Source organism: Gigantopelta aegis, chromosome 10 (assembly GCF_016097555.1).
Source record: "Gigantopelta aegis isolate Gae_Host chromosome 10, Gae_host_genome, whole genome shotgun sequence".
Classification (NCBI taxonomy): Eukaryota; Metazoa; Mollusca; class Gastropoda; order Neomphalida; family Peltospiridae; genus Gigantopelta; species Gigantopelta aegis.
The window spans coordinates 18882995-18897894 of NC_054708.1; the positions used below are offsets into that span (position 1 = coordinate 18882995).

Here is a 14900-nt window from a genome sequence, read left to right on the forward strand (position 1 = left end):
AATTGATAACAGTATATTTCTCATCTTGCTTGCCTTAACCTTTCGACTACTGGATTAATTTTTAACAAAAACCATGTTGAGTGGGTACAAGTTTATAATTTTTACTCACATATATTCACTTAATGTTTTATAAATACATGAAATAAAGTTCATATATGAATCGGTAAGTATTATTTTCATGTCTTTTTTGTAATTTTTATTATTTTTAGATCGGCTAATGGTGATTAAAATTAGGCAAAAAATAGAAAAAGTCGCGTTTACTTACGGGCATTTGTGGCCAACTGTCCGGTATTTATGTCCATTATTCCCGATAACAGTGGTTTTCTTACCAGAATTTTTTTTTAAAACCCTAACTACGATTCATATTGCAATATTTGGTAATTTTCATTGTTGGTAAAATATCAAATTTATTATCAAATTAGCTGTCACAATCAGCTAACGATCCCTGAAAATGACCGCGACGTGCCGCCATTGTTGTCATGCGAAAATACTTGCCGAAAACCACTTTTTGAACTCAAAATTTCAAGATATTTTCAATTGAAAAAATCAAAACAAAAGCCACCATTTTAAAAAAAAATCTTTTTTCTTTTATTATATTTCCGTTTCCGGTGAGTGTCGTGTGCAAAACAGCGAGAAGTATGAATTGGGGAATGCACTGTATACAGTGTACAGTATGTCGACTGATGTGACGTCGGGCGAGATATCTCGCCTGCAGTACTCAGAAGGTTAAAGAAATGAAAATTAATTATAGTCTAAGCAGTCTACGAGAAAAATAAGCCCAACCTCAAACAAATTGCAAAAGAAACTTTTTATGCATTTTCATAATCTATGTGCTGTAGTTAAGCACACATACAAATTCGAAAAAGCAGGAAAGTGGGGAAAGGTCATTTTTGGGGGGTCAAAGGTCACAATAGCTTTTATAAGAAATTCTTGTATTAACGATAGTATTTACATTTCTCTCACCAAAAATTAAGTATTTGTAAATTACTTTTGACAAATATACATAAAAGAAAGCAAAATTTAGAAGAAAACTCGAAAACCTCGGGTCAAAATTTGAATTTGGGACAAGTTCACTTTAATTTTATGAACGTTTTCAAATATCCCTGGCAATGTTCCTGAACTAACATACCGTATGTTCTTTTTATTTTAGCCCCAGCTACAGTACATAATACAAAACATTACTGCTTATTTTGTGTCAGTCTTTGGAATTATATACATGTATGTATATAGTCATTATGTATTCAAATCTGATTTGTGAAATATGGAACTATGTCTCGTCCTCAATTTGCATAGATGAATTTGAGCAACTACTTCCTTTACAGTCCTTGCAGACAATTGAGCACTCCAGACCATGCTTCCTACATGTACACCTCCTGGTGTCACAACTCGTTTTGCAGTGGCAGCTGATGATTTGCAGTAAGCTTGCAGGAGCTGCATCTTTATTTGTCTTTGTAGGCCACAACATTCCATCATCCAGTGACCATCCCCATTCACAAGGGTTTAGATTGGGTTCATTCACCCATGTTTGCACTTGAAGGTATGTCCTCATACTATGGAACCTAGCGGCAGCCGATGTTGGCGGTATCGTATGTATCTGCACACATGTTTTGTTTGTTTGAACACGATGCGCGAACTTCCAATATCTTAGATTGTCCAGACCTTCATCTGTGTCACCACCGTACAGAGCAGAGATCAAGTGCTCTCCAGACTCAACCACCTGTGCTTTCGTACTTTGAGCGAGAAAGACCCGTGCTTGTGACTTCAATGCTTCGTCATCTCTAATCTTCTTTAGTGTTGCAGCTTTACTAATTCCAAACAATCTGGATGTGGTATCACAGCCGCTTATTGCGTGGATTACTGGCAGGACTTCACATAACTCGGGTCCAAGAACGGCTTTAGTCTTTTTCAAATCCCACACCTTCGGTTTTCCTCTAGAAGCATGATCTGATCTGAAGTATAGAGGCAGAGATAAAGACAGCTCCATATGGAAGAGAAGAAGTATCAGGAGATCTGTGTCTTCTCCTATCAACATGGTTGATTTTGAAAATGCTGAAGAAACGGCAGTACGTGCAATTAGAACATCAGCGTCAGACGTTGCCTTTTTGGTCTCAATTCCAGCTTCACGCATCTTTTGACTCAAGAGGTTGATGAAATTATCTTTGTTCGTTTGGTTTGCAAGGAACATGTCTTTCTTGTTCCTGAAAGAGGTGTTTTCCGTGAAACTCACATGAGTACCAATGATTCCTCGCAATCGTCTGAGGTGCATTGCATCTTTTGTGTCTGGACCAGAATTGTACCCATCAAATACCACGACAGAATCGGTGTGAGTGTGCCTGACACAGTCGATGTACCTCTGACAGATCTCCCCAAATGTTGATCCATTTTGCCATTGTATCCGATGTAGAAGGGATCCTCCATCGATGACATATCGGAATCCATCTCCCGCAATGTCTTGTGCCACACAGTCCCCCGAGTTCCATATTGCATCTAACAGTGCCGACTTCTGCGCCATTCTCATCATTCCCGAGGATTCAAACATCGAACTTGGGAAGCTACACAACTCGTATGTAAATATCTCTGATTTATCATCGTAGATGTTGTCTGCAGCAGCCATGAACCTTTGAAACAACAGCTGAGGGTCTATTGAGATACTGTCATCTCTCAACTTGAAAGAGGATTTTTCGTTCATTGGAATGGCTTGTTTCTTTCTTTTAAACGTGAAGTCACCAACACTGACATCATTCATTGAATCTAATATTCTCAATCCAACTTCTTTGGCGATGTCTACATTTGCCTTAGGGTCTGCTGTAACGCCCGTTTCAATGTTCCTAAGGTTTGGTTTCTCGATGTATGGATCACGGGCGGCAATGAAGGAGGCTAGTGTCCCAATGTCTGTGGAGTCACGTTTCCTCCTCGAATCACCCTCTTCCTTGTGCTGATCACTGGTCCGGAAATTCAATGATGTTAACTCCTGGAGAGCAAGGTTGAGTTCTGCGCAATCTGGCATCGACAATATCCATTCCGCTCTCTGACTTTCTGTCATGCCTCTGCCTCTTGTAAGACCACCTGCTGCTTTGATGCTCCTCATAAGGATCTGTTCTATCGCTAAATCTGACGAAAGGCCACACCAGAACTTATCAGATCTTCTGATGACATGATATCCTTGTTGAAGGAAAGAGTATATTTCAGGGTGAGTTTGTGGGAGAGTGTTCATATCTTGTAGATAGATTCTGACAGATTTGACGTACAGATTGTGCCCAGCCGCCGCGAGATATGGCAACATCTGCTTCAGTGATTGCATGTGGAGTTTCCAGTCACCTGTTCTTTCAGCTCGGAGGACTTCCACCATGTCCATGAACTGGAACCATAACTTTGAAGTTCTGAAATCTTTGTGTGAGGTCCTGAATTCGTCTATTCTTGATTTGATGATGCCGATGATGGGACTGGCACAAACTTCCTGAATAGACGATGTACCTTTCAAGAGTGAATCGAAGAGATTCAATGCCTCGGATAATTCGTTTTCCATGGTTCCATCTTCTGAGCTGTGTGGTATTTTTTCGTCTGCTTCATTGATCGTTTCTGCATTTCCAGGAATAGTTGTACCATATATCTTTGACAAGATGTTAGCAGTCAGTGCACTGTCGACGAGGAAATATCCACGCACCGCTCTGGCGATTGCTTTTCCTGTAAGCATGTGTGATACTGCTGTCGGGGCATATACTGTTTCCAGAAGTTCTGAAAATCCAGACCCAGCCATCAGGTGACCGATGCTTCCAACGTAGCTCATCTCCGCATGAAACCCACCAAGTCGCAAGATGATTGACTTTAGACGACTGCCAGTTGGTTCGTTCTGTATTATGGTCTTTGCTTTCCAATACAACGGTTGATCGAAGGTTAGCATAGGGCTGACATTATTTCTATGTGCTTCTTTGCAGACAAAGTGGAGGGTTGAGTAGATGCATGTCAGATCACTTGGATTCATGTCTATGAGTGGCAGAAAAAACACTGAAGACTTCCCAGGATAATCTCCAACAAGTACTCTGTGCATCGTAGCAGACCAGCTGGGGTATAGGTTTTCGTGTGGCCAAGAGCATCTGGAGAGAAGGTCAATTTTCCATATCTCGTCATTTAGAGCAGGTAGAAAATCTGTAAGGATTTCGTACTTCAGTTTGGACAACGTGTTGTTGTGTTGTTCTCTGTAGGGATGTATGTTGATCCGAGCTAAGTCTGTTATCTCTTGAAGTGTAGGAGATCCACGCAGAACAGGTTTCCTTTTTGACGATCCAGGAGTAACTGTTTGTATGATGCCCATGCCGTGAAATGTCCTGTGTCCATCTAACGTCCGGATGTTGTGGTCCACGTTGTCCGCAACATATTGGATGAAGGAGCCTGTTCTGTTGTCATTTATTAATGTATCATCATTACCACGAGCCACAGCAGCATTCATTTCAAATTTCTGTACCTCAATGTATGAAGATGAAAATCCCAAAGAGTTCAGTGTCTCTACAAGAAATCTAGACGAAAACTGGTGGTGCATCTGAACGCCAAGGCCAATTTGGAGGGGAGCAATCAATGTTCTTGGTCTGCATGCCTGGATAATAGCTTGTCCAATGGATGCTACTTTGAGAGATGAATCAGCTTGTCCAAAAATCTCAGTTAGGAACATCTGAAGGGCTTCTGGAACGAAATCTTTATTTTGTTGAAGCGAAGAAATAAAATCTGCTGAAGGGTATTCCAACTTGAAAGTAGGAGAAATGGATTTGATGTCAGCTTTTATCAGCTTTGCTGCAGTGCGAATGATGTTTTTCTTCTGTTCGTCTGGATCCTCTTTCTTTGATTGTTCATAAAATGTGTGCAGTATCTCTGATGCATTTTGTTTGAACGTCACAACATTGGGTTGGCCATTGATATTGGTAACGATAATAGAGGAACCAAAATAACCAAGCAGTCTCTTCTTCATGTACACTGTGCTGAACACTTCTTCTCTGCATATCTGTTCCATTTCTCTCACCAAATCATTCACAGTCACTTGATCTGCATCCCTTTCCTCAAGACTTTTAACCACTTGGAGAAAAGCTTGTTCTGTTTTGGATTTCTTAGGTCGTCCAGGTGTCCCCGATATTCTTGTGTCATCTGTCTTCTGTGACTTTGGCATCTGCTTTTTTGTCGAGAAGTTTATATTGCACTGATGATGGTATACGGCATCCGCCGCATGAAGATCGGAGGGGGCGATATTGAGTCTGCCAAGTACTTCTGCCGCCCATTCGTCATTCCTTGATTCACATGTTTCTTTCAAGGTTGTTTTAAATTCGATCGTCTTAACTGGATAAACGTCATGCCCTCTTTTTTTACCATTCAACTTCGCATGCTGTCCACAATACAGACAGTTGTCCTTGAAGCTGAACTCTGGTGTTGTTGAACGCAGGGTTCTAGGGGCAGAAGGGGTAGTAGAGCCAGCCTCCTTTGAGTTTGCAGATGCATTTGGATTTACGTAATCTCTGCGACAGTCTTTGTGAACTAGTTGACCGGGTACAGCTTTGATTGAATCACCTCTCAGTTCACTCACTTGATTAATCGTCTCACTACCCTTTTTTTGTAACCGACATGTTGGTTTGCCAATATCTGATATGGATTTCATGCAGAACACACATGCTTCCATTACGACCTGGAATAAATTTAAAAGGAACATGTAAAATATGTATGTTTAAATAACAGACTGAAGCAGATTATGTAAAGTATTTTAATAAAATTACAAGGGAAAATAAAACAAGGAAGCATAAAAACAAAGTAAGAAAATAAGGATATGAGCAAAATATCTTTAAGTAAAAATAAATATCAGCACTCTTTAGAAATTGTGTTGCTTGACAATATAGCAGTAATAAAAAAAATTCAAACCATGTACGCAAATTACAAAAATGCTCAATACGGCCTTCCATACTTTTTTTCTCTGAACAAACTGATGCATTCGACAGTTATGAAAACTGTTTTGAGATAATCTTAAAAACTGCAATACATACACTCGAGGGAAACATGGCGTAAAAACCCTGAATATATCTATTGTTCTATAGGCTTTATTTCATCTAATTTGAAGTATTTGGTGAGATATTAACAAAATTGTAATTAAAATTCAACCGATTACAGTGGAAAAAATGACGTCACTACGTTGGGGGTGGCCACACTGATAATTGTTATAGACATGTTTTTCGATTAACGGCTTTTAATAGTAAAATTAATTGATATTCATTAACTATCATTTCTATATAATTATTTTATTTACCCGAGTTTTGGGTATATATGCCCTAATCGGTGACAAATACCGAAATACCGGCCAAAATCAAATGACTTGAAATAATGATGGGAAAATCGCTTATCAATGGATTGATTATATTCTTAAAACATAGATTAATCGAATAGAATAAAAATTAAACTGATTTTATGCATGTGTTGAACTTACCAGCGATAACAAGGCACAGGAAATGAGCGTCGTCTGCTAGTCAGCAATCAAATTACCTCCCCTTAGAGTACTATTTGTGTCTACGGTGGCTCGCACAGGCCATATCTATAATAGGCAATATGCAATACAAAAACAACAAAATTCAACATTTTCCCTCTTTCGATTTTTTTCGAATTTTGATATGTTTCATATACATACAAGATCTATTTATTACAAATGACTTTATTCTTTTGCAGTTTGTTTGAGGTATTACTGTAGATTGCTTAGACTATTAAGACACCTTTGTCCAAAGTTTATAATATGATATGGGTTGGTGGGAGGTGGGGGTGGGGTCATTTACCCAGAAATTAATGTTTTCTGGAATATTGGATTTTTAATCAACTTTTTGTCGAGAAAAGAAAGAGAAAATAAAGACCAGTTGAATATCTGTTGGCCAGCTGTCTCGTCAGAACACAAATTGAAAATATATTAAGAAAACCTTTAAATTGTTGTAGATGGGAGTTGGTTGTGCATCTTACTCAAGAGATGAACAGTTTTAAACAAGTTGATGGATCCACGTGAACATTTTGAAATGGTTGTAAGAGGGCCACAATCAGAATGGATGTTGTACCCACTAGCAAGAATAAACTACATGTTGAAGAATTAAACATACTGGAGATTTTTTATTTTACTTTTATTTTTTGAGATAAAAATGATACGCAAGAATAATGCGAAATGCAATATTTTATGTCTTAATTTCTCTTTTGAATTGGGGGGGGGGGGGGGGGAGAGTTGGAGCCAGCTTTTGTACCCAATAATCCACTTTAGATCATAAAATACTAATTCACTTAAAAAGTATTGTCATGTTCTACCTTATTTTGACAACAGAAGCAAGAGACAGCAGGGTCACCCTAAAACTCCTGACAAGTACATAAAATCGAGTCGGCGATCATGGGACGATCAAGTTCGCAGATGGAGACGACAACTTCACTCATGGGATCCGCCAAACGCATGCAGTAGAAAGCATAAAAACAGGTAAAATACACCAAGATTATATTGTTTTCAGGGCTAAAACATAACAGTTGGATTAAGGGATACGAACATTTATTGGGCCTAGTAGGGGATGTATATTGCTTTAGCAGTACTCTTAGAATGCTTGTTGGTTTATGGGTAGAATGGAAAAGAAAGAAAACTTCCCACAATTATTAGTATCAACATAGTTCCCAACCAATTTTTTGCTGGTAAACTTCGCCACAAGCCTGGAGATTTGTTTTTAATGTAGGGCTGCCAATGAATAATCGGGGTTAAGTTCAGCCAACTTTTTGTCACTAATGTTTGCTAGATTGGTTTTTACTGCTTCGGGAAGTATAGTCCTTTCCACAGGGAACACCTTTTTTCATACTGTGGAATTTACTATAAGTTATTTATTTCTGAGCCAATTATTTTCTATATTGCACACAAAAATAGGGGGTTTTTTAATTTCCAAAACACTTTTCTTATTACGTGAAACCAAACTGAAATTATTTAGAAAAAACATTTTTGTATGAGGATGGGATGGACTATAGACATATTTTGCAAATGTTTAGCGAAAAAACGGCTGGCTGAATGTAAGCCATATTTGGTTTGGTGGGTTTTAATTTGGGCTTACAGGATTTGTTGCTTGCTTGACCGAATGTTCAGTAGGAATTTCAGCCAATTTTGACCCCTGGCACATTTGTTATATTTCTACCAGTGCTTATATATGAAATATGCACAATGATGAATGCCAGCCACTAGTAGGACAGATAACAAAATTGCTGTTTATGTGTTGGTTATATGCAACTCTAGAATCACAATACACCATGCTCAAAGTAGAAAGAGGCATTGGATTTTTAATTATTTGGGATAATTTTTAAATTGTAAAAAATTATGTAATATAAATATTTTGGGATTCCATTCCAATCTTACACTTTTGGCAGCCAGCCATGTATTAAAGAAACTATTCCAAATGCAATAAAAAAATATTATTTTATCTTTTATTTTGCTTAAAGGGACAGACCCTAGTTTCCACCGGTGAAAATTAACACTAAGTTTAGTTAATCTACAAACCTGTAACACATTTGGATAAAGTTACAATTCAGTGAAACATGAGTCTGTGACTTTGAAATGGTGAAATACCTCTAAAAAATGTAGACTAAAACTCAACTTCATAACTGTTACTTCCCAAACGCATGTGCATTTTTAAAAATTTGAGAAAGACATTTTGTGATGTTAAAAACACCAGGATGACCAAAAACACTTGGAATGTACGGAAATTTATCATCTAAACCATAAAATTTAAGTAAAGTATGATTTTGGTTGTTTAAAAATGGCTATAATAGTAAAAAAAACAAAATATGCCTTAGTGTTTAAAAACTAGGGTATATCCCTTTAAACTTAGCTCCACCTTCTCAACTGAAAGTACTGTTACTTTTGAGGTAATTGATTAGGTTACGCAAATATAGTTCACGCAATGAAACAGTCAGTTCCCTAGGTAAAAATCACAATTTGAGTTTTTGTCAACCTAAGGTTTTGAAATCTTGTCCACTGATTGTAGTACCACTAAAAACAGGTCCTATTTGACCAGTATCACTAGTACTTAACAGCAGTATTCTGTTTCAACACCTCCATGCTAATAATAAATGCATTTATTTTGACTCCAGTTTTGAAATCTGTAATTTTATCATTTAAAAAAAAAAAAAAAAAAATCTGCAATATTCTTGTATTTTGTCTGCCTTCACAAAGTAAAAAAGCGAGATATAGACTTTTTCGACAGCGGCAACGATGTGAACTATTGTGTTTAGCACCAACATTAAGTTTTCATGTTTATCTCTATTTCTCACAAACTATAAGTCCTAGATCAATGGCACTTGGTTTATGGGTGAACATATGTGTATTCATCACAGTGCCTGTTAAATTTTTGTAATGTAAGTTTATAACTATTGGTATTCGTGTTTTGGTCTATTTCTCACAAACCATATGTCGTAGATAAATAAAACGTTTATAGTTTCATCTATAAATGTTTATCTCGAGGCATAACAAATTAATTAGATGAAAATTAATTTTTTCTTTAATAAATTTGTTTGAACTGTTTAATTTTATTATTTATTTTTATCATGCATTGAGATGAACATCTATTGGTGGAATTATGATTGATACTAAGGTTATGGTAGGCAAGATATTTAATTTTGCATAGTTTAGGCCTCTAAGATTTAAAAATATGCACAATCCATTTATAGGTTATGCAAAAACAAATTGTGCCAACCAATGTTTCTGCCAGAAAGAAATATTTGAGTATGGTGCTATGAAATTGAATGCAACCACAGTCAACAGCGGGTATGGGGGGAACCTCCCCAGAAAGAAAATGGGTTATGTTCAGGGTTAGTGTTAAGAAATTCATACATTAATGATAAAGAGTAATTATTTTGTCAAAGGGTTAATTTAAAAATTAAAAAAATCTGCCAAGCATTTGGGTATGGCGCCATACCCATTTCACCCTCTGGCAGAAACCCTGCCAACCCATTTTATGTTTGCATAACCTGTACTATGTACAACCTGACCTAAAATTAATGTACAAAACGAAAAATGGGTGATGCAATACTAGACTCGCACCAGTCAAATGCAAACAAAATTATCATTCAAGATTGCAATTGGGCTGTTTCTCTTTCCAACCAGTGCACCACAACTGGTATACCAAAGGCCATGGTATGTGCTATCCTGGCTGTGGGATGATGCATATAATAGATCCATCGCTACTAATTGAAAAATATGGCAGATTTTTTTTCTATGGCTGTATGGAATTTTTTTTTACCAAAATGTTCGACATCCAACAGCCGATGATTAATAAATCAATGTTCTCTAGTGGTGTCGTTAAAAAAAAAAAAAAAAAACTTTTAACTTTACGAGATTGCAATTTTCTGAGGCCTGAGAATGCTTATTGAAATGTATTGTTCATAACTAAGTTTCGTTTAATTTTGTTTTCAGCACTGACGTGTCCGCTGAATGCTCATCCGAAGGATCCCAGGAGAGTTCACTGGAAACCGACAGCCATAGTACGTGTGATTTTGCCTCAGACACCAGCTCCGACATGTCGGCGGCAACGCTGTCGGCTTCTCCTGCCAACAGCATGCTGTCTGCAAGTGTCAGCGAAAACTTCACAGTGCTTAACCCCAAGGAGGAAAGTGACAGTCGCATGATGGATGAAAGCTGTCCGATGAAAACATCTTCCACGATCGAGGAGGATGGACAGGAAATGTTCAGTGAATTCAATTTGGATGACTGTTTGAAGGATATTAACGAACTTGATAAATGGGAATAGCAAAAAATGCAGAGCGTACTTGTGTAGTGTACACCAAAACATTATTTAATCTAAATAACTGATATACTTTGTTGCCTGAGTGTACCCTTTTTTCCTTAGTGTAATGTAGAAATTCAGTGCTTTTTAGAAACATGTCTACACAGATTTCTGCAGTTTGATTTGGTTTTCTGTTTGTTTATGACTTACGTATAATGAATGAAAAGTAGTTGTCTTTTTACACACTATGAGGCCAATATCAGGACAGATTCAGATTTACTGTTTTTTTGGCAGGCGAGACACAAAAGTTACGAAACCTGTTCTGTTTTGTTTATACGTGATGTTAGTGCTATTAATAAAAGGCTGCCTGAACGGAGAACAGTCAGTGCCATACTTAAGAACTAGTAAGTGACTAAATGGTAAATGCTCATAGTCATCATATCCCGTTAACATAAGCATTGGTTGTAGGATAAATGTGACATACCTACATTTCATTATCATGAATGGTAACAATGCCCTTAAGCTACTCAATTTTATTGGATGGCTTATGGCTGCCACTTTTTCATTCCTTTTTCAAAAACTAATAAAGACAAGAGTGAAGCTGAAATAATTGTTTACTGTGGTATTAGGCATCTTTATAGTAAATATGCAAGTAACCAGAATGTTAGTATACAAGTCGTGGGCAGTTGCAAAGCTCAATTTTTTATTATTTTTTTTTTTTTTTTTTCAAACAAAGCTGATCTTACTGGGTCAACAACAAAAGAAGAAAAAATGCATCAATTACAGAATTATAATATATGGAAGACATTTTTGAAAAGAAAAATATGCTGCAGTTTTCACTGGGTTTGAAAATGAATTTAAAAAAAAGGAATAAAGATTGTAATAGAATTAAGGACATGGATACCAGAGCTGTATATACAATCGATAAATATCCCTCTGCACAAATGACAAATGTTGGAGGAGAAATTGGTTCCATCATATTTCTGGCAGCATGATTCTATATATATATATATATATATATAGATTTAAGAAAATACGGTAATCATGGATAGTATTTTGGTTTAAATTATTTAAGTATTCAACTATGGGATGGGTGGGGGGTGTCTGCTGTTTACCCAATATTACATTTGTTAACTGGCTGATAGCATTATAATAAATGCAGTAGGGTGGATGTATTTCAAACTGGTCTATAGGGAAAATAAATATAATATTGAATTTTAATATCCAAAAGTGTTAGCGAAAATTAACTTAAGATATAAATATTTGTATTGATACTTAAAAATTCAATTTAATTTCATACCATTACCACAAATATTTATTTTTGCTAAATTGTATCTAAGAGACTAATTCATTGCATGTTTATTAATTTAAATTCTTATAATTATTCTCGGATTACAATATATATATATATATTTTATTTATTTTTTTACTGAAGAAGGAAAATAAAATCATGACCTAACTAAAGATTATTGTTATATATTATCAATTATTGTCGAGATAAAACCAGTTAATATTACTCATGCTCATTCCTTTTGTCATCACACTAATGTTTAATGTGCCCGACAACATACAGCATGCAAGTTTATATGCATAATTTATTTTGGAAATTACATGGCAAAATTCTACCATTTGTTTCATTTTTTTAAAACTACAAATTTGAAAAATGAAAATGGAAGAATTTTTATTTAAATTTTGCAGTACAATATTTTGATTAATAAATGTTTTATTGGACAAAAACTATTTTTTGATATGTAAATTTTTACAACTTTTGGTTGCCATTTTTTGGTTCCATGGAAACCACATAATGTAAGAAAAGTTATGAATAAATTAATTTTTATTCACATTTATATTGTATGTAGTATTTAAAAAGAATCGGGTGGAACCCAAAGTGTTTGGTGCATTATTCCTGGTATTCTAAATTACAGTCCTTTGTTTTTAACAGCAACAGTCTTTTATCTGTGTAGACTTCGTCATGACAGATGAATGCATTCTTTGCATATCTTTAACATAGTGATACGTGGATGTACCTTGCCCACGTTTTATGATTGGGGAAGGAAATCTGGATTCTTAATAACATCTATTCATGTTAATTAACATATGTGGACTTGATAACAGAAAAAAATTGTCGGTCGTAGGACCACTGCCTTCAGTGGGCTTAGATTTGTATTTGTTCCATGCATTCCCATCTGTAAATGTACCTATAGTATAGTAGATCTCTTGCTGCTGTTTGGTAGAAGTAGTCTGTTTAACAACAACATGTTTATCAATTTCCTAGCCAAATGTAAAAATAATTGCCAAATGTGTTTAAAAATATGTAACATCGATTGTGAAGAGACTATAATCATACTTGATGTTTGTGGATAATAAATAATCCCATCTGCGCAAGTGTCATACGAAATTTATGGAACTCCCACTAATGCTATATAATTACTTTCCTTTGTTCCTTCTACATAATGTATGGTGAAGTGAGTTGGATAGAACGAGTTGCAATTTGAGGTTTATAGAAAGATAATAGCAAAATACAGTCATTGGTAAGGGAACTCAAAGTTTGTTTTAATGACACCACTAGAGCACATTGATTAAATAATCATCGACTTGGATATCAAACATTTGGTAATTCTGACTTTTACTAAAGTTTTAGTCATCGGAGGAAACTTGTTCCTTTTGTCAGCAAAGAATCTTTATATGCACTTTCCCACAGACAGGAAAGCACATACCACAGCCTTTAACCAGTAGGTTTTATGACCATCAAAGATCTTGATGGACGATTGGGGTCAGAAGTGAAATTTGAAAGTTGACAGGGTTTTTTATCAGTAAATCGCAAATTCAAACAATAAAAATGACTAAAAACAAAACAATAACAACTGTATGATCAACAGAATGAAACAAATTGACAGAAATAATGTTCCACAGTGATTAATGGACCTTCCTGGAAATTGTCAAAATTGAGAATGACGCCCCATGCACGTGTACGGGGCAACTGCGTGATGCATGTGCAAACTATGGAATGTTTTGGTGTGTTGATAAACAGACTTGAACGTTCTTTACTAGGATGTCTGTGGTCAAAACGTATGTTCAGTCTAATAGTTGATATTAACATTAATATTTAATTATGTTTTTTTGAAGAGTATAAATCCTGCCCCCTGTAAGGGAACTGAAGACTCTAGGTAAAATGCATGTGGTTTTATTGTATTTCACCAATAATTTGCTTTAAGTAGAGTATTCACACACCGATGGCTTGATGACCCACACTGCTTGGCCAACAGTTGATGGAAGTAAACCAAATTTTGTCTGATTTATTGAGATGTTTAAGGTGTAGAAACATCCCAGTCAAATTTTCAGTAAAGGAAGCCAGACATGAAAATTTATCAGTTTGGTGGGGGAATTTCAGTGCTATTGTTCTTTTGTGGACTACTAAAAAGCCAGCTATGTTTTCTTGATTTTTTGTCTTTCTTTTTATACGCCCATCTATGATGGATTGTATTATGGTATGGCATTGTACGTACGTCTGTCTGTTAACTTTTTCTTGTCCGGACCATATTTTGCATACAGATTCATACAGGACTATCAAACCTCACGTGCAGGAACCACTTGGGATGGCGGTGTGTCGCATACTATTACTAGGTCACTGTGACCTATTTTTCTGTCTACTGCACATAACAGTAAATCCTTGTCCGGACCATATCTTGCATACAGGACCATCAAACCTCACATGTAGGAACAACTTTGGATGGTGGTGTCAAATACAATTACTAGGTCACAATGATACAAATAAATAAAAACAATTGTTTATATTTTGAACATAAGAAAATCTTGTTTAGCATATATACCGTACTAATTTCTGGGCGGTTCTGTATTAACATTACATACATAAACTGTTTCTCTGCCAATATAAATGTCACCAGAGTACCCATGCTAAACAAAATTTCCCTTTCTAATAAAGAACAATAACTTCATTAATCAGACAGCACCTTCTCTAATGGAAAAAGTATCATAAGTAGTTGGTCGAAAACAAACTGTTCATCCATCCCATTGCAAAAATTTCACAATTCATTAATATCCATGGGGGAGCCCGACGCCAATCGCCAGTCGTCTGGCCGGGCTACGCCAGGACGCCTACCGATCTGGGCCCAATTTCACTAAATATCGTAAGCT

At 36.2% G+C, this 14900-nt stretch overlaps 1 protein-coding gene across 1 annotated transcript in view; it reads left to right on the top strand.

Annotated features, from left to right (window-relative positions):
* The window catches only part of LOC121383038, a 31778-nt gene extending 18653 nt beyond the window's left edge, over window positions 1–13125 (top strand). Inside the window, exons 7-8 of the mRNA XM_041512796.1 lie at window positions 7322–7468; window positions 10436–13125. Coding sequence (XP_041368730.1) covers window positions 7322–7468; window positions 10436–10769 — 481 coding nt within the window. The 3' untranslated portion in view covers window positions 10770–13125. The remainder of the gene's footprint in view (window positions 1–7321; window positions 7469–10435) is intronic.
* Window positions 13126–14900: the final 1775 nt, after the last annotated feature.